This window comes from Melanerpes formicivorus, unplaced genomic scaffold (assembly GCF_026170545.1).
Source record: "Melanerpes formicivorus ecotype bairdi unplaced genomic scaffold, bMelFor1.0.p_v2 SCAF_8, whole genome shotgun sequence".
In the NCBI taxonomy this organism is placed as follows: Eukaryota; Metazoa; Chordata; class Aves; order Piciformes; family Picidae; genus Melanerpes; species Melanerpes formicivorus.
The window spans coordinates 16,713,433-16,738,990 of record NW_027142360.1 but is presented as its reverse complement, the minus strand read 5'-3'; the positions used below and the strand labels follow the sequence as shown (position 1 = coordinate 16,738,990).

The 25,558-nt window shown below is 46.4% G+C and overlaps 1 protein-coding gene across 2 annotated transcripts in view; it reads right to left on the bottom strand.

Moving 5' to 3' along the window:
* RFX4 (regulatory factor X4) overlaps positions 1-20,122 on the bottom strand; it is an 89,835-nt gene extending 69,713 nt beyond the window's left edge. Inside the window, exons 1-2 of one of the 2 annotated variants that reach the window (XM_068141693.1) lie at positions 19,982-20,122; positions 539-625 (exon numbers count right to left, since the gene is read on the bottom strand). In XM_068141693.1, coding sequence (XP_067997794.1) covers positions 539-625; positions 19,982-20,024 — 130 coding nt within the window. In that variant the 5' untranslated portion in view covers positions 20,025-20,122. Of the gene's footprint in view, positions 1-538; positions 626-11,512; positions 11,648-19,981 lie in introns of those variants that run through there. The other variant, XM_068141692.1, reaches the window with a different exon arrangement.
* Between the last annotated feature and the right edge of the window lie 5,436 nt (positions 20,123-25,558).

The window sequence follows — 25,558 nt, the reverse complement described above, 5'->3', positions numbered from 1 at the left end:
AAAGGAAAAGAAAGAAAGGAAAAGAAAGAAAGGAAAAGAAAGAAAGGAAAAGAAAGAAAGGAAAAGAAAGAAAGGAAAAGAAAGAAAGGAAAAGAAAGAAAGGAAAAGAAAGAAAGGAAAAGAAAGAAAGGAAAAGAAAGAAAGGAAAAGAAAGAAAGGAAAAGAAAGAAAGGAAAAGAAAGAAAGGAAAAGAAAGAAAGGAAAAGAAAGAAAGGAAAAGAAAGAAAGGAAAAGAAAGAAAGGAAAAGAAAGAAAGGAAAAGAAAGAAAGGAAAAGAAAGAAAGGAAAAGAAAGAAAGGAAAAGAAAGAAAGGAAAAGAAAGAAAGGAAAAGAAAGAAAGGAAAAGAAAGAAAGGAAAAGAAAGAAAGGAAAAGAAAGGAAAAAACCCAAACCAAAACACAACTGAACTATCGCATGTGTCAAGTGACTTGAATCTTCAAACTACACAGTGACTAAAACGTTTCCAAGACGTAGCAACTTACATATCAGGAAAATTAGCACTCAGACATTCGTTTGAAATGCATAACAAGTTACTTACTTTCATCGTTAGAAACATTCCCCAGAGAGGTGTGGCTGGAATAACGTTTGTTTTCACTTTCATTGAGACATCGCTCAATCCAACTCTCTGCAAAAGAACAAAGATGCTCTTTTGGTTTGTTTGTCTCTCTTTGCATAAAGCAATAAAAATGTAGTATATGAAGCTAAATAAAGTGCCAGTTTTCAGCAAACAGCGTCCTGTAGCATTTGTGTTACAACAGGCTCAGCCTGACATTACTTAGCAAGAAAATCCTTTCTAGTTTTCAAAGGTAGCTGTTGCCTTTTAGTTTCATTTTTGGTGTGGTTTAAACAACAGAGGCTGCTTTCCCAACAGAGGATATGCTTTCACCTCCTCATCACACAGCACATTAAAAAGAAAAAAATCAACTAACTGAAACATAAATTGCATCAATTTCTAAATCTTAGTGTGGCAAAGACTTACATACTCATTCCTGCTGGTTTTGACAGAACTCTTAATGTGTGTGTAAAATCAATCATTCATGTGAATTTTTGTTACAGTGGGACTCAAACTGCACTTTCTGAAGTCCAGTCCCACTACCCCCTTCACACCAGTGGAGTTTTCAGCCCTACCGAGATCTCTTCCACGCAGGTATGGTTAGTGAGTCAGCAGCCACGGAACTGCTCAGAGCTCTTCATCTCCACAGTGCATACTCAGCCACACCTGTCCTTCCTCATTTCCAATTTATTCCCACCAGTCAGATGAGGTACAGTGTTACACTGATTTGACTGCTGCTCTTTCTGGAAGCTGTAACATGCACCCCCTGATGACTTTAGAGAATGCACCAGGCTCAGCAGAATTTACTCTTACAGGACTTCAGGGCAAAAGTTGCACCTTCCTGTGTGTTTCCTTGAACAAAGTATAAAATACAAGTCCTTGAATTTGCCTGAAGCCCCTGGACATGGCTACAATAAACCTGCCTCCCTCATAAGATTATTTTTCAAGAATGTGCATGTGGACAGAAGGGAACTTATGCTCACAGAGCTTCCTGTGGACAAAGCAAGAAACAAAGGGATATGTTGGAAGGCTGCAAGGTAACCCCACAAGTTACGACAGGAAGCAAACCCACTGAGTTAAGAGATGCACAAAAAATAAGGGGAAACAGACCTCACTGTCAGCAAACTGCCAGAGCCAGAAACACCTTCAAAGACATGGAAATGGCTGCAGATTCCTTTCCGTAAGCTACTCCCCAGACACATCAGACTACCAGCACAGTGCAGGCAGCTGTCTGCCAGCCAGAGAAAGAGCCCATCACAGCAGCAGGCTTGAAGGGAAAGCAGAAGCCCAGTATCTTGGGAAAGCTGCCCATCTGGTTTAGAGAAGGCAGAAGTTGGTATAACTTTATTTCAGCACTAGATGCCAAAAAATAAATATCATGGCCAAACAGGTCCTGCAGAAAAATGCTTTTTAAACCCAGGCAGTTGCACAAACTTGTGTATATTGCTCTGTGCACACACTGTCCACTGCCACGCAAACAAAAGGGCAACAGCCTACACATAGGACTACAGAATGGTTCTGCTGAGACCCCTTCAGAACTGATTTCCAGGCTCTGCCACAAGTTTCCAGGTACTGTTGCTTTGTGTGCTTCTGGTTTTCAGGCAGTGTACAAATTGATGCTGTATTCACAGCAGGAAGATGCTGTAATGCTATCTTCACTGGTGCAAGCACATCCCTGTGTTTATCTTCTTCATCCACCATCAATCTGCCCCACGTCTACAGCGCCTCGTGACCATGCTGCCTGCTCCTTTGGGGTAGTTCTCTGAAAATCATCAAAACCAACTCTTGTTGTCAATAGATTTGTCAGGATATTTCTCTAACTTCAACATGGCCTTATAAAAAAAACAAATAAATCATTCAAAGGTTGGTGACACTGCACTGTAAAACTCACCAGCGAGACCTGTGCTGTCTAATCAGCTCTTGCTCAGTTACAAACCCACAAGCCTGCAGCAACTCACTTCAAGGCTTTCCCTCCTCACACTACTCAGCTGCGTCGGGTTGGGGGGTACCACCTCCTTGTCTAAAGGCCAACACAACGATATGGCTGCTTCATGCCAGCTTACTTGTACCTACCTAAAACTGAGCTAATAGTATCTCTCTGCTCCTGTTTTAGTACTGCAAGCTGGCGGACAGCAGCTTGGATCCTCACAGATCACTATGAGGTGAAGAGAAACTTGCTGCTGAGGATAACATCAGAGAGAGGTGCAAGAAGCTTTGAGAAAGATTATCCTACCTCCTCCTCCTCTTTTCAGCACACAGCCATGGCTGTATATAATTCCCTTGGCTCTGAGCCCAGCTGCAGGGAGTGAAAAAGCAAAGCCGGCTGCCATTAGAGCCAAGGAGAGACCGATGCCCAGCTCTGCCCTTTCTTTTCCTCCCAGCACCAAGAGCTGGGAAGCTGGGAAGCATCCTCTTCCCTCGGCAGCAGGGAACTGGCAGCAGCCATCTTTAGTCACGTTCCCTGCTGAATGTAGTAGGTTAAGAAACTTTTTAAGCATCACTAAATAACAATTTTCACCATCCTTGGTCATGCACAGTCTCTGATAGCTGTGCATATAACACTCCTTTTTCGTTGGCAAAGCGAGTTATAAACACTGCAAGATATAAACTCTCTGGAGTAGGTGCAGTCACTGTTTAATTATGTGCTGCAGCTCCTTTGGTTCTGAATCACCCCAGTTCAGCTCACTGCAGCCTGAGTCTGGCTTTGTCTTTGTGGCCTTGCATTTAAATAGCTGATAGAAATTCTTCAAGCCTGAAAAGATACACGACCTGTCTGGCAGGAAAGAATGAAGCAAACTAACTCTTTTGAGCAAAAATGTCAGGGAGTTTATGGCAAATTATTTGGCAGATGACAAAATGGGGCAACACCAAGCAGCTATTTAAAGATTGTATTTATAAGCTAACTGATACAAGTGTAAATAAATATTCTAATAAATACCTTCACCTACTAGTAGATTTTTTTTTCCTGTCTATATAAAGAAAGAAGTTTTTACACAACTTTTAGCTCCCAATATTAATAAGAATGCCTTCAGTTATTAAAGAAATAAAAAAATACAATCAGGGTTATGTTGAAATTTAAAATATTCCCTCCAAGAGCCTGCAGATCTCAAGTATGATAAAAACTGTCTGAAAGCAAAAACAATGGGGAAAAAATAAAAATAATTAAAGAAAAAGAAAGCAGCAGAGCAAACAAAATGAAAAGCCCAAACTTAACTCTAAAACAACTTCAGAAAGTCAGATTAATATCATTATATCCTGCCCCAGCACAACAAACCCGCTAGGTAGAGCCCTGCACGCACCTCATGACCTGTTCTGCTCATAAGACACAGGTATGTAATCAGGATGAACTGAGGCCTCTCCCAGGCAGTCCAGCTGCAGCGCCTGAGGAAGAGACCTGTGGCTACCTCCTGGTGTCACCAGGCTGAGATTTAATCCTTGTTCCCAAGACTGACATCAATCACACTACACCACTGCTCTATACAAGCACTGAAGCACATGGTATGGAAGATTTTCCATGATTAAAACCTAAATGATTGTGCTTGGACCTTACAAAATTATCGCAGACAGGATTTCACATCACGAGAAGTTACAGAATAATGGATAATTCAGGTGGTGAGTAAGCAGAAGTATGTATCAGACCTGATAACAATGATAAAACATTAACCCAGCATGTATAAACCTCGAATTTCTGGTATGAAGTGCTTGTGAGAGCAAAAGAAAACGCGTCCTGTCCCATGCAGATGTACTTTCACCCAGTGTGTTTTCATTCTGGCAGGTCTCCCTGCTCTCTGGGACTTCTTCACATGCTAAGTCCCAATATACTGTACCCTCAGTTACACCAGCAACAGTGGTTTGAGCAAGGATGAGCGCTAGCAAAAAAAACCCAAAAACAAGCCAGGTAAAATAAATAGATTAATTAGTATCTAGTAGTAATGTGCGGTGTAGACACATACTGATGACTGTACTGTGACACAGTAGAGAAACTATTACAACCCTATTAGCAACAGCTACAAATAAGGTGTATTACACAGCATTTCGAAGACGCACCTCTAAATACTCCATCAACTGTTCAACTGCGTTAAGATCGTAAGTGAATTGCAATGAAGCATACACTATGTCCTTCAGCCTTACGACTTCTGTGATATCATTTTCTATACCACTGAATACACTGTATCTTCTGCAGGATTCCAGCATGATGGAAAAAAAGGGGGCTACTCAAATTACCATCACTTTGCCAGTGTCAGTTTTCTGACAGAATAATTTACTGTGACAGAAACCAGAAATACGTATTATTCCCAATGATGTGCTGGAAGATGGACTAAAAAGAACCATGGAACTTCTTCTAGCCCTCATTTTGCCTCTTCTCTTTTTGATTCTAGTCTTACTAAGACTGACATATCCACTGAACATCAGTCATGAGAGTATTCCTCTTCCATTAAATATGTCCACCACGCTTTCAACAAATGAAGTTTAGACCAAGCTTGTTTTCAAAAGCTGGCAGAACAGAGGACTGCATGACTTCCCCCCGTCCACACCAAGCCTCTCCTCCTCACACTGACAAGTAGGGTACCTCAAACACAGATCTGAGAAGGCAGGCCTGAGACTCCCAAAACAGACAAAAACACAGGAGACCTGCTCAGAGACATAAGCTTGCATGAACTATCAAGAAAGAGATGCATGAACTATTTTTAAAACATATCTTTGATGGATTACCTTGACATGTTATCTTCTTCAAAGGGAAAGGCTTATTCCTGGAAGACCTTTGAAAGGTTTCTCCCTACAGAGCTTCAGTTGGGATGAGAGAACCCGGAAAAGGTACCTGCCTACTGCCAGAATATTTAATGAGATAATTACTCCCTGCATTCAAGAAAGCATTCATTGCTCTCACATGTGCACAGCCACCTGGGCTCCACTCTGCAGAGGGTAAGAGGAGATGGGCCTGATTGTAGCCTGAAGTAGCTTGTGCAGTTGCTGTCCTGCCAGGAGGGGTAAGAGTTGCCTCAGTATTAGCACAAGTAATCACAACCTCTTCTAACTTTTCAGAGCCACCATGTCCTGTTGGGCATGCAAGCAGGATAGCAAAAGCAGATGGAGAGGTTGCTCCTGCACGTATGGGAGGTGATCATACCCAGAACTGCTGGCTGCAGCCTCTGGGCACATCTGTCCATCGTGAAGAAAGATTAAGAGATTTTACAGGCAGAATGAAAGTCTGTGGTCATCTCCTCTGAAGTGCACTTTGCCTCACCTCAATGCCCAACCTCAATGTCCTAACATTTCTGGTTTTCCCCAGTTATCCTCTGATTTGGATGTGCTGGCACCACTGGCATAATTGTGAATCACTGTTTTTCTAATTTGTATGAGATGAGAACCCCCATGTCCTGGAAAGATAGTCAAAGCTTTTGGTAATCACAACATCAGTTTGCACAACCACCACACACTTATTTCACCACAGCCCTGCCAGTTTCACATAAATCCCTCTCATACAACTTCAATTCTAGATTGGCCTTCAGGTTTTAAAGCAGTTTGCCAACAAGTATGACAATTTACTTAGTGAGGTGCACATGGACCAGCATTTCCTCCACAGAAGTTTGCTTGTCAGTGAAACAGAGCTACCTCTGGAATAAGAACTAGAGATTTGCCAGGGCCCAAACTGCTACCTAAACCATGTACCAGCTTGGATGATGCAGCTGCAACAGTCAAACTCTTTATTTTATTCACAGCTGCTCTTGTAATTGTTTCCCTGGGGTCTCAAGATAGATGTAGAAAAAGATAGTAAGCAACTGTGAGCAAAGATACATGAAATACAGATTATAGGTAATAGATAATAAAGGGGCCACCAAATTTTAGTAGAAAAATGAGTATTGAAAATGATGACAGGCAATTTTACTGTTCCAGTGACAAAGGAGGAACTCCTGTCATGCATATGGAGTCTTAGCACCCCTCTGAGTTATTTGCTGCTTGTTCTCAGAGCAAAGGGTTACTCATCTCTTCCTGCAGTATCTCTTTGCCAAGTGTCTCAGTACCAAGCTGGCCACGACGCTGCCTCGCTGCTGATCTGTTAGTCCAAGACAAAGTGGTCACAAACAGCAGATTTAGCAGGTAAAATAAGTACCTTTAAAGCTCAGGAGGCTGATGGAAAATCATGAACCTCTCATTTCTAGTTTGCTAGCCCATGGCACTAATGAGATACTGTACCTAATACAAAGTCTTGCAGTGGAGTTGATGGGATGATGTTTGTTTTTCAGATTTTTGGTTTGTTATGTTTTTTTTTTTTAAGGAAACCATCACTGCCCTGGCAGCTTCTTTTGATGTCCTTCTCAGAATAAATGCTGAGATCTGCATGATCCATTGAGGCTTTTCTCTGCAGAACTTGTCTTGTAAAACATGGCCTAAGACATGCCACCATCTCACAAGCCCTCTGTTCATGCTGTCTGTGTGCCACCATTGCTGTGGACAGCTGTTACATTCATAGTGACCAAATCTACTTTGACTATCCCCTAGTGTGCTGCAAACCTAATTTCTAATTGCCATATGAATGAAAGGGGGGAAAAAAAAGAGCCAGTACAACTAATATTTTCACTGGTGCAAGAGGAGACTGTATCTTGTAGTACATGAATGTCTTAGTTCAATTAGTCTCATCGACTTAGAACACAAGCGACAAGGACAGTCCCTTAAGTGCAAAGGGACTACCCCTTTCTCTCATGGGTAATGACCAGGACATAAACCTGAATTTTAATGCCCAAGCTATTAAAAGCCTGCTCTAGTACCTGCTGCACCTAACACCTGCGCTGACTAGAAGCAGAGGACTCACGTTCTGAGTCTCCCACACACCCTGCAATACAGCACTGCTGGTTCTAGGTACCTTTGCCAGCTGAGGAGTGTAATGCTGCTGGAGTGCTGTGAGGGCTGGTGACAGCAGCACTTTCAAATTGGTACAAGAACCACAATGTTTGAAAGCATGTGCCTGTAACAAGACAGGACTCAGCAGCTGCTGCTCCCATCAAAGGCATTCAACTTACCAAAATCAACTAAAATCAAGCAAGACAGGTTATTAGGGACAGCTAATCACACAGTGGGCTTTTTCTAAGATTTAAGCTTTCATAGGTGATGTAGTCTCCCTCCTCTCCATTATCCAGTGAAAGATTTGTGAGACCATATCAAGGCTACCATCCAACTGCTGTTCTCTCTGATTACTCCATTACACAGACACTCCTCTGTCACAAACCAACTCCTCTTTGACCATCACACTGGACCTGTCACACAGGGCTTAGGTTTGCTCCTCACTGCCTCATTCCGTGCCATTGGCTAGCAAGTTATATATCATTCAGGCAGTGCACGTGAGCTGTCAAGAACATCTTCAGGCTCCATAGGAAACCGTGCCAGTGTCCTCCTTGGTCCTGCATAGCCATCTTCTGTTCTTCCAAGAGACCTGCTCCTCAGGGATGACAGTGACACATGGCCTTGGTGCAGATGGTAGAGCCGCTACACTGACATGCTGCCAGATACCTTGGTGCTTTGTTTGCTAATCTAAGTTTTTGTTTTGTATCCAACAGGGGGAAGTGTCAGGCACTCTCAATGCAGTCCTTTCTTTTGTTCTCATTTCTTGGCATACAGTTCTCTTGGAACTATTTCAGGGTTAATGGACATTGGTCCAGAGCACTTACGAGATGCTGGCAGGAATGTTTTTGTCCTTTTTTCTTTGACTCATGATTCTGGTGAACCATCATCATAAGAATGCAAAGAATTACTGTTGAATCTGTGAGAGCTCATTTTGTTTAGCCAGGTCTTTCCTTCTAGTACTGATTTTCTGTTAACCCACTTGATAAGCTGTAGTAAAAACCTGGCATCTTGTGTTTAAATCTGTACAATAAAAAGCAACATAGATCACCATCTTCTAATTTGCCCAGAATACTTCATAAGATAAATGGAATTTATGAGATGTTGCTTTCTCGTTACTATGCAGAAGTTCCTCTAAATGTGATATTTCTCTTGAACTACTCTGTCAACAATATTTCTCATTAAGAAGCTGAAAATGTAGATCAGGCACACTGGAATCCTAGAATACAAGGTTTCACTGCATATTGATTCTGGTACTTAGGGCAGCCTCCAACCTGCATCAGAGAGGACGTCAAAGTCCTATCCATTCCCTTCTCTGGAATCACATATTGTACTGCTATTTCATTTCCAACTCTCCCAGTCACACACTTCTCTATCATACTGTTTTGAAAAGTAAGTTTCAACAGACCAGTAAATATCCACTTGGCTTTTGCCACATCAAGGCCATTCCTAATTTAACAGGGAAGGGAACCTCTGCTCTTTCCATTTCAGTGAACTGACTTTCCCTTGCTTTCATCTGGGGTCAGTTAAGCTACTGACTCAAGTATCACAAATTCACCTTTCACAGGGCACATAACTTACATGGGTGTGCAGTGTGCAGCCAATCTTTCCATCAGTAGGATAATTACACATACCACGTGCTTTCCAAGAACCAGCTCTGCATATAGCAGAGCGCACCCTCATGCTTCTACAACATGATGTGTTATAGATCTTCAGTCATTCAGAATCTGCTGTCTGAACCAATGTAAATGCTATCATTGTCTCCAATTAAGCTGCAAAGCTTCCTTCTGAGGAAATGCAAACATGTCCCTTCATTGCTGCTAGTCCTAGGCCTTGAGCAGTTGAGTCCGATTGTGAGGTGTCCCTGCCCATGGAGGGGAGGTAAGAGTAGGTGATCTCCAAGGTCTCTTCCAAGCTGAGTCATTCTATGATTCTGTTCTCTCCTAGAATAAAGGATAGTCTCTTGATGCCCCTTCTGGCCCAGATTTCATTATCTTCTTATGCTATAGAATTAATGTGGGGCACACTAGAGAGCTCATATGAGGAATACCTCCACTTCTGGGTACTTATCACAACATTTCTTATACTCCTACAGCAGTGTCTGTTCACTGGCTCTTGGATTAAACATTCCCAGCTCATGGACCCTCAGCTCACCAGTGTGCATGAGAAAACATGGTGTCCTCAAATCTTTAATTCAGCTCTATTACACCAGTGCACAAGGCTGGAGTAATTTAGCTGAGCTGGAAGTCTGGCACTCAACAAGGGACAGAATTTGCACCAAGTATCCACAAAATGCTTCTCTTTGCCTCCAAAGCTGGTGAATCAAGCAGACAGGCCAATTTGACATAGAAAGGGTAGTACACAAGTTAGATGGGCCACAAAGATGACAAAATGAAAAGATGTGAGATGAGTGGGAAATGCAAGAAACATGGGGCTGTGGGGCTCAGGGAGGTGAGAGAAAAGGGAGAAGGCTGGTTATTGGAAAGGAGGTGAAAAGTGAAAGGAAATGCAACAAAACAATGAGTGAGAAAGAAATGGCTATGGTCAAAAATAAAACATAGGAGGAAAGAGTAAGTATAGATAGTTTTTAAATTAGAAGAAAAAGTTCAGCTTCTGAAGGAAGAGGACTGTAGTAAACATGTCTCATAAGAAACAGCATCCAGTCAGGCAGACTGAAAGAACAAGAGAGAAAAAACAGACAGACAAATATGTGCAAAGGAAAGCCTTGTAACCACAGCAGCAAGAAAGAAAGAAAGAATAGCCTGACTGAAGAAGAGTGTGCACCAAAAAGAGACTGTATTTATTCAAATGGTGGACAGTTTTCCTCCCTTTATGCACATCTATTCCAAACCTAACAGTTGCTCTCTGCTGTTAAAGGATGCAGCCACTCCATTGCTCACAATCATTTTGGTGAGAAAATATGGTACTAACAACAGAAACAAATTTATTTCAGGTCTCAGTGTACACCCAGAGAATATCTGCTTACCAAAACTAGCAGAGTGGACATCAATAAATCATCATAACATACTCCCACAAAGACTGGCACCCCTCAGAACTAATCTGCATATACAAAGCAAGCATTTCTTGTCATTAGTTTTACAGCCATGTGTGCCTGATGAAAAGTCTTCACTCCTGATGTGCCTAGACTTACAAACTCATAAACTTGTACAAATTTAGCCCCTTCCACACAGCCTCTTCCCTCACCTTAGAAAGCACTATGAAAGTAAACCAGTGCTTTTAAAAGTAGGAGCCTGGCTTTTCTGAGAAGCCTCCAGTCTCCGCTGAACAATATGCAAAGCAAACTCAGGGAGGGAACATGAGAAAAAAGAGAAGTCTTCTTTCCTCCTCCTTTTTTTCTTGCCTAAGACTCACCAAAACAAGAGTCTAGTATTGAATATTCAGCACTGAACACTAACTGCTCAATAGACAGTCTGTTTGCAGAGCTCAAAGTGGAAATGACCCAGCAAGGAGGAGAGGTGAACACACTGCTCCATCCATGTGATTAAACTGCTCTGTAAATGCAGTCCTCCCCAGTTTTCCCCACCTCGTTTACAATGGAGGCCATTTGCTACCCCTACCACAACTCATTTAAAGAAAAATGTTTGCATTAGAGGGGCCTCCACACCAGTATTGTCCCCGTGATTCTGTGTTTAGGAGAGGAATGTGAGCTCCAACGTTGGGAAACCAGCACTAGCCAGCCAGTCAATCGAACCACAGGATCTGTTATTGCCATCACTTGGGAGGAAGAACAGGGAGCAGTTTGCAGAGGAGCAGAGCACCCTGCTGGGTGTCTCAGCTCTCAGCTTGCAAAAGACAGAGTCAATCTCACCCGGCAGCTGCCTTCTTCTGCCATGGACCTCAGAGGTCTCTTAAGCGCTCCTCCTCTGAGTTAGTGCATTATAGTGTCACACAGGGAGCTTCCAGGAGGCCCAGCTGGGCCACGGGCTGGCGTGCACACACAACACGCCCCTCAGCAAATGTGTCACTTGCACACAGCCCCTCACACGGCCAAATTTCCCTTGACAACTAAAAGAGAGCTCGTTCTAGCCTTGATCAAAAGGGGCCCAGAAGAAGCAGCCTTTTACAGACACAAGGTGCATGTTGCAGACCTGTTGTTCTCACCTGAGAAGTCCTGATCTGGCTCTTGTCCCAATGGGATCTCTGTCTCACATGCAGTATGGGTGTAGCTCCTTTCCTGCTGACCCTGGGGTACTAGGCATATTAGCCAGTAAATCTGCTTGGGCAGACCTGACATACAGAGCCCTGGAGCTGAAGGACTGTGCTGAGAGGTAGGTGAAGCTCACAGAAAAAGCCCATTCCCTGCAGCCACCAAGCAAGCCCACACACCCAGGGAACACCCACCTCAACAGAATGCATCTTGTCACAGAACTGCATCCTGCTGCTGCTGCACCCTGACACACGGTACTTGTGGAGCAGGACTCCGCTTCCACATTTGCTGGCACTGTCTTTTTACAGTGTCTATCAGGTCACTGTCGCTTTAAAGGTCAGCCAGGAATTTTTGTTTCCCACTGTTGCCTAACATATGTAAACAGCCAGGAAGGATTTTACTTTCCTCTGAGCACTGGAGGTGGGAACAGCCAAGACCAGGGTACCTAGAAGCTATGCTGCAGAAGACAAGAGCATTAAATACTCATTTGCTTAACTAGGACATCCTGCCACCTGTTCATGGTTAAACTGAATGTCACATGAGGTGGCAATCACACAAGCCAGGTTGTTGAGGAATTCTTTTTCTCCTTTGAAGGATAGGATTTGATCTAATTTCTATGACCATCCATGAATTTCAATCAATAAATGGCTGTTTATGCCATATACTAGAATATTAACAGAACAAACAGCCTCTCCTGCTCATCCTGGAAGCTTTTGGTCTTTTGCAGCAGGTTGCACTTTTGTTATAGGGTGATAGAAAATGTTGTGGGGTTTATAAAGGATGTTCTGTGAAGCCTTCTGAATTAGGTATGCATTGCTGTCACCACGATTTGGTTCCAGGATGCAGGTGGTTCCTCCCAGAACTGGATGACTGCTCATGAGATCCCACTTATCACCTGGGCTCTCCCTGGATACCGCCCTTCCTCATCTGCAGCTGAAAGAAGTTTTAGCACTTCTGAAATAGTTTAGCAATTGATAGGCTTCTGGGGGGCTGGGGGGTGTGTGAATAAATAAATAAATATACACATATACATGTTAACCCTCCTATGCCTGCATTTAGCAGTATCTGCATTTACCCCACATTTGGCTTCTTTCACCACTTTTCAATTCTCCTTGCATTTCTGGTATTTTATTGCTTTACAAGATTAGCACAAGCAAGATCTGAATTTGCAGCTCTGCACAAGAACAGGAAGCTCATGCCTGTTTTGTTGACTGAGGGGTTTCATTTTCAAACTTTCATCTGCTTGTAAGGCATTTTTCACATGAGTTCTACCTAACTTAACATCAGTGTCCACCCTCCTTAACTCTTGCTTTAATGTAGCCAGACGAGTGCTGATGGCTGCACTAAAGACAACAAGATAGTCTGATAGTATTATTCTAACGAGTGAAAGCTGAAAAAGAGAAGGAGCAGGTGAGCAACAAGTAGCTTAGACAGTATCCTTTAAAAAAAGAAAGAAGAAGATGAAGAAAAGGGAGGGGGAATACAGTAATTTTTAACACTCCAAATTTTTAGTCCTTACTTCCAGGCAAATATTTTTCTTTTTCTTTTCTTTTAATTATGTCTAGATACAATCTCAGCAAGCAAATCAAAACCTCTAGAGAAGAGGATTTTGTGCTTCTAAGCGTGTGAGTCTAAGCCATGGGGTTCATGAGCACCCAAAGATCCAGCAGGCAGTTTGTCAGAGCGATGACCACAGCACCAGACTATGACAAGCCTAGAAAATCAGTGAAGTCCCAGTCTGTATCCCCAGCCTGCTGCTCTAAAACTAACATTTCCTCTCATTTCCAAGGTTGTAAGTTTCAGGGAATTGCTCATTCAGAGAACATTCCAGCTATCTAAAATGTTTTGTTTACCATTACCATAATATTTGGGATCCCGCAGAAAAACACCCAGGGTAAGATGCTAATTAATTGTGAATTAGCAGTGAATCAGCCCCTTGGTTTTTGTAGCAAATTTAATCTCAGAGAAATAAAGTTCACTTACCAATAAAACAAAACAAAAAGTGCTTAACTGTAGCTGAAGTGAAGGGAACGAGACAGCGCTGAACCTGAGCTCTGTGTCTCAGTCTTGAACCAATTTAAGCTGCAAATGAACTTTTTCTTCCATACTGGGTGCAGTGAGAGTCAAGGCTCTATTTAACCCTCTCCAATTTTCCTGATTTCAAATTTATAAGAAAGGGAACAATGGTCAAAAGTATTTAATACAACCATTATTTATATACAGGGAGTGAAACTGCAGATCTCGCTGCAAGCCAGAAAGACTCTGCCACTGACCTGAAGCACCACCTCTAACACTGGGCAGTATTTTATATTTAATAGACTGCTCTTGCCACAAATCTCCTGAGAGAAAATAAATGTAAATGAAGACAGGCCAGGACTGCTAGTTATGCATGTAAAATAGCTGCAATTAAGTTATTAGACATTCCCAGGCACTGGGAGGGATCATTACAAGCTACCCCTGGGCACCTGCCCTTTCTGAGGCACACACACGGGTTTCAACAGGTGTCTGCCTTGTGGAGCAGACACCACAGGATCAGGACCCATCCCTCACAGTAAATTTTATTGTCATTTTAACTACTCACAGAAGTTCTCTGACATGTATGTACAATTCTACAGGACCTAAACCATGTGTACAAAGGCTTTTAGCACACACATACAGAAAAAACCTGCACAGGCCCCCATGGGCTCAGTCATCACCATGTACTCTCGCTTCCTGCGCTTGTTATCTATAGGATCGCTCAGCCATCAAGCATCCTTTATGCCATCCATCTTCCTAACTAGAATGTTAGCAATCAAATCCCCTCGGCCACCAGGGCACAGGGCTCCAGCAGGGTCGCACTGTCCAGGGTATTCATTTTCAGACACAATGAAACAAACAGAAAATCCAGCACAGATGTGGGGAAACAGACAAGTGAGTGAGAAAATTCACAAACCTCAGTGCTCAGAGAATTGTGAGCTAATTGTTTGGACTCGAATGTCACATCAAGTATCCCCAAAGGACTGACCTTATAGTTGTATTAGTTACATGACAGCCCACTGCTGCTCTAAAGGAATGGTTACGATCCATCAAGCCCTGGCCGTATTTAAGGCCACCTCTTCAAAAGTCTTCATCTGAAGAGACAGTAACATTTCACCACGCGTGGATTTCAGTCATCTCATGATTTTGCCTTTATTTTGTTGTGGTCAAATCCTACTTACAGAAACTTTATCCCAAGGGATGCACACCCTTACAGCTGTCCTAACTTGAAAACTATTTGCAAATTAAGATAGAGGCATGCAAAGGTGTTTCCATTTGGAGATGCTGCCGATTTTATAGCTACACTAACCTTCTGCCTGGCCTGTGTGCTCCCTGCACCAGTGACTGAAAACCAGCTTTATTTTCCCAAAGCAAACAATGAGCCTCATGGAAGCAGGGTACTGTATTGCTGTGTACCTGTGGGACAGCTCCGGCAGCATCACAAATGTTTTTAACGAGAGTTTTACCCAAGTACAGCCTTCAGGATTGCAAACTCTAAACTGTGACTTAAACATATTAAATAGTTTCCTATAGTTTTATAGCTGTTCTTACACCAAAGCTTTTTTTTTTTGGTTGGTTGGGTGGGTGGGTTTTTGTTGTTGTTTATGGGGTTTGGTTTGGTTTGTTCTCTTCTTTTTCCCTCCATCCTTTTAGAGACCTCTTCTTTAATGCAGGTAAATAGTATATTGTAGAGCAGTGAAAAGTGTCACAGTTCTCTCCCCCCCCCAAGTATTTTAGGATTAATTAACTAACAGATGAATCAATAATAAAATCATTCTTTTCTCTGAGGCAGATGTAGAAGATAAACTACTTCTAAGTTCAAGGTAAGTTTGATCAATTTATGAATCTCTAAAATCTCAAAAAAAAAAAAAAGTCCTTACAGATTTTGCAAATCTATTAAACCCCCCTCAGAAATGAAGACCTGATCCAGTGTTGGGACTTTCATTTGGATTCCAGTTCTGCTGCTGCTGAGGGAGTTACCAAGGATCGGAGCCTACTGCGCAAACATTGTCTGCAGGAACTCCACAGCCAGCAGGAAAGAAAACATTTCTGTTGGCTTTGTGGGTGTTGGGTTTTTGGTTTTTTTTTTGGCTGTTCCATTTCTTTCAGTTGTGAAATCTCATAAGATATGACATAAGACATAAGACATAAGACATAAGACATGAGATAAGACATAAGACAAACAGTCAGATTCAGTTATATAAAGGACCAGTGGTGTTTCTTTCGCATGTCCATATCATATCAAACTTAGGACTCAAAAGAATCATTGGATCATCTTAAGTGCTCAGCAGCTAAGAGCCTTTATAAATACAAATCCTGGAACAGTAAAGAACTTTTCCTTTATTTACTGGAACACAAATAAATCACATTTTTTGCTGGAGTATGAAAACTACTCTAGCAAAGTGCGAAAAAAAAAGCAAAGAGCAAGCTTCAATTTATCTATTAATAAACTACATCACAACAAGCAGTTTTCATCAGCAAAACCAACCACTCATTTGGAGTGTGACCGAGACCTAGGATTGCACACTTCGGCATCATACATTCAGAAATGTCACAGCTGCTTTCCCAGCTACCACTCAAGTATTTATATCGATATTGTCAGTTTTGTTAACTGAACCAGGGTATGAAAAGCCATTCATTCTCCTCATCAGTGCTTACATGTTAGACACTTTTTAAATGGCAAGCTCATAGGAAAGGTCACCCCAGCACCCCTATATTGATAAGAATATAGGCCAAAATCTGGACACCACCACAATGTGTTTAGTTCACACATTGGAACCTGCTTTTTGTGGTTCACACAAACTCCTTTAAGGGCCTAATTCCAACGTTCTTGACAACACTGAAAGGCTTTCTGCTCGTTTAAATGGAGTTTGAATCAGCTCCTAAAGTTCAGCTTCATGTTCCAAAGTTTTCATCCATCTAGCACTTTGAAACCCATGGAGTTTTTGCCTGGCTCCAATACTGAAATGACAAGGGATATTTATCGAGTCATGCAGAAAAGTTGCACTCCAAGAAAGCGCCTCTGTTTCCTTCATTCTCTGCTCCCTGAAGCGGTGCAGCAGGCAGGTTTCTCAGGGGAAGGGGAGGACGGACCCCCCCCCGGGACATCTATGCTGTCTCACATCCCTATTTTCAGCCTCCTGAAAGCCCAATGGGGATCCTGCTTGGAGAAGGTTCCGTGGTAATAACAGGGGACTGCCGGGAACCGGGGCAAGGGTGTTTCCACTCCGCGGGGTGCTACCCCGCGGTACTGTCGGGCGCCCCATCCCTCCCCGGGTGTACCCCACCACCGACAGCGCCATGCACTCACCGTGCCGGTATCACTAGGGGGGGCTGCGGATGTGGAAACCAGAAACCTCCCGCAAAGTTTCCCACCCCCTCCCTAGCCGCCCTCGACGGCTCCCCAGTGCTGCCCCCGAGAACGGTGCCCTCCTTCGGTGGGCTCTGCTGAGGGAGGAGGTGGGGTCCCGGTGCTGCAGTCCCCAGCTCCTGCCAGGCTGCGGGCACGGGGGTGTCAGGGGGCTGCGAGGCGAGACCCTGGACGAACACAGGGCGGGCGTCAGTGGGCGCCCTCCTGCGAGCCCCAAAAAACAGGCACGGTGCCTCTGGGAGACCACTTCGGGGCAGAAGGGCGAGCCCCTGTGGTGGTTGCAAATTTTCCCGGCGGATTTAGGCCCGGCTCGGGGGAGTTCAGGAAGGAATGAAGGAGTTAACGGCAGTGGCAAAATGGTGCGGGGAAAGATGCTGCAAAGCTCCCGGGAAGGTCGTGTGCCCCTCCACTCCTTCCCGGTTACGGGCCGGGCCCTGCCGTTCAGGGGGAGACTCCTGAAGGCGGCTCCCGGGTGCTCCTGTTAGGATGAGCCGTGCCCAGGCCGGGCCGTCGGGGCCGGGTGCTGTCGATGTCCTTACGGTGCCCTGACGGTGCCGTTTGTCAAACTGGCCCTTGGACTCCGTGACAAGGGGGTTTTCGAGCCCCTAGACAGCCAGGAATAGATTTAGATTTGGTGACAGTCCCCGTGGGTCGCCGCCCACGTTGGAAGAAGACTGAACTCGGTGGAAGCTCACGGCACTGCTGGGGAAAAGAACCAAACCGCTCCCCTGCCTTAAAATTAGAGCCGCAGGCGATTTACACCCACATACACACCCCGCTATTTCAGGAAAAAAAACCCTGTTGAGATATTAAAACGTGATTTTTTCCCCCCCCCGATGAAGCCATATTTCTCCACAATGCAAAAGGATCTTTACATAACAACTAAAACTCAGGAGAAAAGCTAATTGGATTAAGTCCTCTGAAAGGGAGGTTAAGGTGTCTGAATGAGACAACTGCAAAGCTCCACTTTTCTTGCCATCTGTTTAGCAAGACTGAAGTGTTTTCTGATTAATATTATCTTAATCAATCATGCTGCCATTTATCATAACCATACTGAATTTAAGGAACGAATAGCACGGAGGTTCATCCCGAGGAGGGACAGTTTTGAACGCGGGGATAGAAAACCCGGGGCTTCTTTGGTTAGCTTTGGTTTTGTTTTTGTTGTTTTTCTCTCCCTAAACACCCATTACTCTCGACAACAAGAGTTTGCCAGCGGTGCCCTTAAATCCGTCTCGGCAGTGCTGCCGGACACAAGCGCAACTTTATTTTACACCCTAGTAAGACCTGTACTCTTCCTGACCTAAACACAATGATTCCTTCCCCGACAACCACTTTCTTCCCGAAATAGCTCCCCCAGATTTTGTCCTGGCGACTCAGCAGCAAAAGTTGCTGAAACCCGGCTGATGTCGCTGGTGGCCGACGAGGAGCTGAGCCTGCCTGGTGAGCAGGGACTGAAGCAGGCGCAGCCGAGCAGGGCTGGGCAGTTTCCCTTTCCCTTCTTTCTTTCTTATTTTGCTTTCGATCAGGTTTGTGGTTTGGGTTGTTTGTTTGTTTGTTTAATGCCCTTCGGACCGCGTTGGGGGCGAGGGGTGGGAAAGCTCTGGGAGGGTTCGGGGCGGCGGGAAGCGGAGCGGGTCCGAAGCCAGAGCCGCCCCTTGCCTCGTCCCCGATCGCAGTAGCTGCACTAACTACACCAGCATGGCACTGGGCGACCCCAGAGGGGCCGGGAGGGAGGCGCGGGCCCCCCGAGGGAGCGCCTGTCCGCCGCCCGCCGCGGCCGTCGGGGAAGCGGGAGAGGCACCCGATCCTGCTCCGGGATCCGACGGGGCTGGGGCAGTCAGGGTCTCCGCTCCCCGGCCACAGCGCCGGCCATCGCGGGCGGGCGGGGCGGGCACAGCCGGCATAGTGACTGCAGAAGGAGATACGGCAGGTCAGCGAGGGGGCTGTGTCCTGCCTAACCTGCGAGATGTCCGCCTTGGAGACGCCTGGTCAGGGCGGGAGGGTGAGAGAAGAGGGTGTTTTCCGGTGTTAAATAAAATAAAATCCCAAAGTTGTCGCGGCGGCTGCCTGCCCAGTATGCGGGCGCACTAGGTCTGCGCCCAGGACCGAGTACGGCCGGTGGAAACAGAGCTTCAAAGGGCGGAGGAGAGCACAGCCACGGTCGGCGAGAGAGCTGGAGGGAAGGGGCCGTGGTTTCGGAAGGCTGCCGGCTGACAGCGGCGGTGGGAAGACTTAGGCCTGGGCCCTGCCCCCGGGGAAAGACGGTGCCCTGCCTCCTCGCGTTCTCTGCCACCGCCCCCGGGCTCGGCCGGGCGGCAGAGGCCGCCGTCGGGTTTCAGGGCGCGGGCCTCAGCCCTGGGTCGAGCGGCCCCTCCGCTGCACCCGTACCCCTTCGCCTCCCGCCGGGGCTTCTCGCTTGCGGTGCTCTCTGGTGGGACTGAACACACCCTTCTCCTGTCCGGTTTCCGGACCGGCCAAGTCATCGTTTTGGGGTGCTGGGAGAAAGACCCAGCCTGCCCTTCCCCAGACTCCCTCCTCTCCGCAGCAGCTCAGCCCCGACTCTGCCTGCGGGACAAGAAGAACTCGATGCTGGGCTCGCCCTAGCTCACCAATTATCTCCCCTTATAAACCTCATTTTCTTGCCCCATCTGAAAGGCTCCGCTCAAACCTAAGCGAGCGCCTAAAACTAGAAGAGGAGGGGAAACTAATTTGCCGGCCCGCAGCCTTTGGAGGAGAAAAAAAGTATTTGTTCTTTAAAACAACAAACAAACAAACAAAAAAGAAAACACAAACTCAAGAAGCAACCCTCTGCTTCATCGTATCTGCAAGTACAACCCAGGAGCGGGAGCTCTCCCACCGCATCCCGCCTCCCGCACACGCCCGGGTTAATTTGCCTGCGAGGCCGGTAAGGCAGGCGCCCCCCCCCCTCTCCCCCCCGCCGCTGCCGCCCGCTCTGCCTCCGCCGCCACGGTCAAGTTGTGAAGTCCTCCCTGGCGTGCGAGAGGAGCCCGCTCCCTGTGGGGGGGACACCACTTACCTGTGGAGTCCATATCGGGTTCCTCCAGCAACCCGCAATGCATGCTCTTCCCATGGACGGGACGGGAGCCCCAAAGTCCCGGGGTGTGGAGAGCCCCTATCTCAGAGATGCGCGGGGGAGAAGGAGCAGGGTGGCGGCGAGGGGGTGGGGAGGGAGGACAGAGGCAGATAGTTGAGGGGGGTGGGGTGGGGGGTTAGCGCGGGAGAGAGGGACACTCCGTAATCCAGCAGGGCAAAGCCAGACCCGTCAAAATGTTTGCGGATGTTTCATGGGAAAAAGCATCATTTTATAGAAGCCCTGATGGGAGAAATGTCATTGATAGGCCAGCCAGCCTGATGAATGGCTGCTACTCAGATGGGGATGTGGCAAGGCTCAATGTGAAGCCCATTGTGATGCTGTTTTGAATAAGAAAAGCTTTCCTCCAAAAAGGGGGGCCTTAGATCTACGCAATCCCAACACTTCGACTTCCCTCTTCTATTAGAGCATTAGAAACGTTTTTCTTATTTAAAGTTCCAGCGGCCTTTCCACTCCTTCTTTCCCTCCCCCAGCCCCCACCCAAGGTCCTTGGCTCATTACAGCCCGAGATCAAAATTGGCTTAGATCTTCAAACGGGCAGTAGGTTTGGGGTTGTGCTCTTTGGGGCTGCCGGGTGTGCGTGCAGCGCCGCCGAGCTCCCCTCCTCCTCCTTCTCCTGGTCGGCTCTGGGTTGGGGTCCTTGGCGGGCACATGGAATTGGGAGCTGCCCAGCTTCCCAAATACCTTGTAAGCTTAGTTTATTGGGGGGGGGTTGGGGGGGGAAACAAGGGGCGATGTGTGTGGGTAGGGGATGGTGAGGGATGAGAGAAGTTGCCAGCGCCTCGGTGAACTGTGCTTTCGTTGTATATCGGCGGCGGGGACTCCCGTGTATCTCCCTGTGGCCCCAGGGAGAGAGGGCACGGCAGGGTGGGGGCAGCCCTGCCACCGGCCTGACTGCCAGCGGAGAGCGGCTAGCCCAGAGAGCTTTCCGTGGAAATGGGGAAAAGCATCAGGATAGGAGATCCCGATGGCCAAGAGAAATGAAGAATGAAACGTGGGTTTTCAAATTAGGGTACCTTTCCAGTTTTAGCCTGAGGACGCGAGGATCCCTTTTCGGGTTAGCACGTTGCGGGGGGAGATGGGGGGCAGGACGAAGGCTGGAAAAAGTTGCTTATTCTTCATGCGGTTTTATGTGCTGGAAGTGGAAGTAAAAGTGCAAAGCTAGGGCTCTGATAAAAGTGGCTGGTTTAGGGAAGGAAAAGCTGTGATTAGAATATGAATAGAGCTCCAGGAGAGGAAGAGAAAGGGGGATTATAGCTGAATTACTTTGACCATGGACAGAGCCAACGTTTCTCCCCCTCTCCCCTCCCTACATCCAGACTACTCCCCCTTCCCTCTCCCTTTCGGCGAAGAAAACAAAACCAAAAACCCACCAACCAAAAAAACAACCACCAACCCCACACAGCAAAACAAGCGGCGAGGTTGTTAAAGAGGAAACCCTGCGCTTGGCAGTGGCTCCGCATCCCCAGGCGGGCCGGCAGCAGGGAAGGCGGCAGCGGGAGATGATGGTGCCCACCGCGCACCTCGGGCCCTGTTCGACGGGGCCGGCCGGGGGAGGCCGGGGCAAACCTCCCCAGGCTCTGTTTTGGGGCGGGGAGTCCAGTGTGCCTGAAGAGAAGGCCAGTAAAGATAATGCCGGGGTGAGAGAGTGCGAAGAGAAAGTGCAAAAAGAGAGTCCGCGGGCCGGAGGCGACGACGGAAAGCCACTGGAGGTCGCGGCAGGGAAGCCGGCCTGCCCGCTGCGGGACGTGCCAGGCGAAGCGAGAGCAATGCCCGGGGAGGCTGGCACTTCTCCTCCCTCAACCTTCCATCCCACCAAAAACAACCACAACTCAAAACAAGGGTTGTGAGTTCCGCCGACAGTCACAGCTTTCCCCCTGGGGAAGCCCGATCTCTTCCTGCCCTCCACCTTCCGTGCGCTGCCAAGCTGGGTCTGTTCTCGGAGGCTCTGCACTGGACCCCCGACGGGGCGGGCCACAGTCGGCCTTGTAGCTACCGCCCGTCCCCTTAATGGCGTTGTCCGCGGCTCCTGCTCCCGGCGGCCTCCGCCCGAGGTCCGCTCATGCCCGCCCCGGCCTTTTCAGTCCTCGCCCCCTTGGGCCTCCCCCCGGCTTCCTCCCCCGCGGCTGTACGAACTGCCACCGCCCCGTCAGCGGGACCGGCACTCCGGGGGTGAGTGGGGGGGAAGGAGGGGAGGGCAGCTCATCCACACTGCCAAACGCACCTGGGAGCCTTGGGGTGATGCGTGTGAAGATATTTCTGACTGTCGCTGCCAAAGTTGCCTCATCTCCCCTTTCTCAGGATCTTTTTTCCTTTCCTTTTTCTCTCAGGTTTTACTGTGACGTGGTGTGAACCCTCTGGGGAGCCTTTGGATCCTTTTTGCCCTATTCCAGGGTAGGCATGGGCCCTGCTGGGAAGCAGAAGCCATGCAAAAATATGAGGGACATGTCAACCTTGAGCAGGGCTCATATCTGAAGGATTGTGAAACCTGGGTTAACTTTAAAATAAAAAACAAAAAAGAAGGGCTGGCCTGTCTGTAAGCAGGGAGGGTACCTGGTGTCTGAATGGCTTCCAACCGTGACCAGACTGCGCCTGGTTTTGGCCCTTGGCAGCCCCATGAGGAGGCCAAGGCACCCATCCCATGGGCACTCACCCATGCTCCTGTGTGAGGGCAGGTTGTCACCCACATTGAGCTGTGTTAGGATGGCAGTGGCAGGAAGGGAGATGACTTCTGCAGGTGCTGAAGGTCTACAGCTGCAGCTGCTGCATATCCATCACAGGCACTCTGAGCTTGTGAAAATTTGGTCTTCATTATTTTAAAGCTTCAGGGAGCTGCTTTTGTGTTGTGGATTGACCAAAAATAAGCCAAATAAAAATACAGGGTGTGTGAATGTAGGGTTACCCCTAGAGGGTTGGGGAGGATGGGATTTCAAGCAGCCTGGGTATCTAGAGGCTTGGACTCACCTTTGATATGATGCAAAGGTGTACATTCTCTATAGGTAATCCATATAGGTGGTTGCCTGGGCAGGATCATCATCAGCACTTCTCTTAGACTAGAGGCACCTTGTTGCAATCTGCTTACTCACTGCTCCGGTTCTTGTCCCCACATTCTTGGGGAACATGTCAATGCTGTTGTCTTCTTGCTAACCTAGTTCCCCATTCAGTATGTCAGATCTCCCTGGTGTACTTCCATAGCTCAGTAATTGTTACTTGTTTGGGTTTTGCTTGCCTTTTTAAAAAAGCATCTCATGTTTCTGGATACCTCACATGACACAATAAAGTACTTTATTCTTCTGAAAATGTCTCAGCCCGTGCTGCAGGTTGGCAGTTTATGAATGGAAGCACAAGTTTGTTTATTTATTTATTTTTACATGTAGGTTACAGGATTTGATTTGATACCCAGTAAAGGACAGGTCTCGGCAAGGGTGCAGGAACTATACAACTGGGATTTTCATTCGAGTATCTACAAGCCATAAAGCAAGCAGTATAACCCCACAGTGCATCAGATGATTTATTTTCAGTGGAGAGAGACTCAGCTGCTGTTGTGAAAGGTCCAGCACCTTTATTCAAGAAAGAATACAAACTTGTGCTGGTGCATGGGGAGAAAAGCAAGGTCACCAAAGGAAAAGAAGACACATTTTAGGCTGCATTTATACTGCTGAACAACTGTGTATGAAGCTGTCATATCCTTTTAGTGACTGACTGGTAGTGAGTTTCTTTTGATGGCTTAGAAAAGCAGAGGCAGAGGGGACTATGGTAGTTGGTATTGATTTATCACGCAGATAATCTGAGCTTTTTCAAGAACATGTTCCTATGAGTGTCTCCCACTCTGCAGTTGATTGTGCTGATAGGCTGTCCCACACAAACTTTGCTTGCCATAAATGGCTCCTTATGCTGGTGCTAGACTCTAAACATCAATACTTAGACTCTAACATAAATTTTTTTTGGAGTAAATACCAAGAAGAGCTTTTTCAACAAAAGAAAACTGTTGGTACAGGAACAGAAATACATACATTTTTATCTATTAATGTAGCCACAATATCTGAAGAAACTTTAGGTTGACATTCTAAATAAGTTTTCTCATGGACTATCAGGGAAAAGGACCTGCATTCATTTTAGGAAAAAGTGTGAATGGATTTTGAAAGCAGTCACATAAAATAGTTTCTTAATACTAGAGATCTGAGTTCAGTGACCCAGGGGATCCTTTTAGATCCAATGTATCTGTGTCCAGATTGTGAGACTGCTGGCAGCAGCCAAACACACATCGACACTTGGTTATCTCAGCAGTGGTTGCAGTCTCTGAGTGCTTCCACATTTTCTTACTCATCTCCTCCTCTCAGAATGAACCCACAGTTCTATCCACCCTCCTTCACAGCTCTATTCCTCCCTTTCTGCTATCTTCAGAGGCTTTCAAGACCTATCCAAATGTGTTTCTGTGTGACCTGCACTAGATTCTATGGTCCTGCTCTGTCAGGGGGATTGGACTCGAAGATCTCCAGAGCTCCCTTCCAACCCCTAACAGTGATTCATCTAGCAGACAAATACCTTGGAGGAAACAGAGCAGGATCTTTTACTGGCTTCCTATCCTGGTTTGGCTGGATCAGAATACTAGGCCACCCATGGTCTGCAGGTCCTTAGCAGCTCTGAGTCAGACATGGTGTCTGACCCAAGGTGGCTCACAGGTATGGCCCATAGTCACCATCACTGGAGGTGTTTAGGAAGAGACTTGACGGGGTGCTTGGTGCCATGGTTTAGTTGATTAGATGGTGTTGGATGATAGGTTGGACTCAATGTTTTCAAAGGTCTCTTCCAACCTGGTTAATGCTATTCTATTCTATTCATTATAATAGGGGAGGTCCCTTCTTATCCTGCTTTTTCTCTGCCTTCTCCTGCTCCTTTCCATCCCTGGAGGTACTTACCATTCTGCGCCTGAGGACTACCTTCCTGCTTATTGTGACCACTGTATGTCTGCTAGGCTGAGTATAGCACCTGTATACTTTATATTTGGCATTGGTGTTAGCTTGGCTACTTCATTAAATCTGTTTTCATTTTCAACCAATGGGTGTCCTCCCCTTTTCCCAATCCCCTTTCTCTGCTGGGGAGGTGTCACTGGATGTTAGAGCAACTGCTGTAGTTTAGCCCCAGATACAGGCTAAATATAGACATTTCCCTTTCTCACTCATCTTTATTATTTGAACAGGAAATGTTCACTTTATTTTACATATATTAACACCTCTGAGGAAGCTATACATATAGGTGAAGGACAGGATATGGAGTAAGCTGAAAAATGACTTCTGGAATCAATGCTGTGTATGTGTTTGAGGAGCTTGATGCTGACAGATGCAAGAACTGAAAAGAGGAACATCAAAGGGCTTCCTAGGTAAATATGTGGACAGATTCCTTCAAAAGGCTTTAATTGACACAAGCATTGAGAGAAAGTGGTTAGGGCAGGCACATATGCAGGTATCTGGGAGCAAACGAGCAGAAAAGCTGAGGCATGCA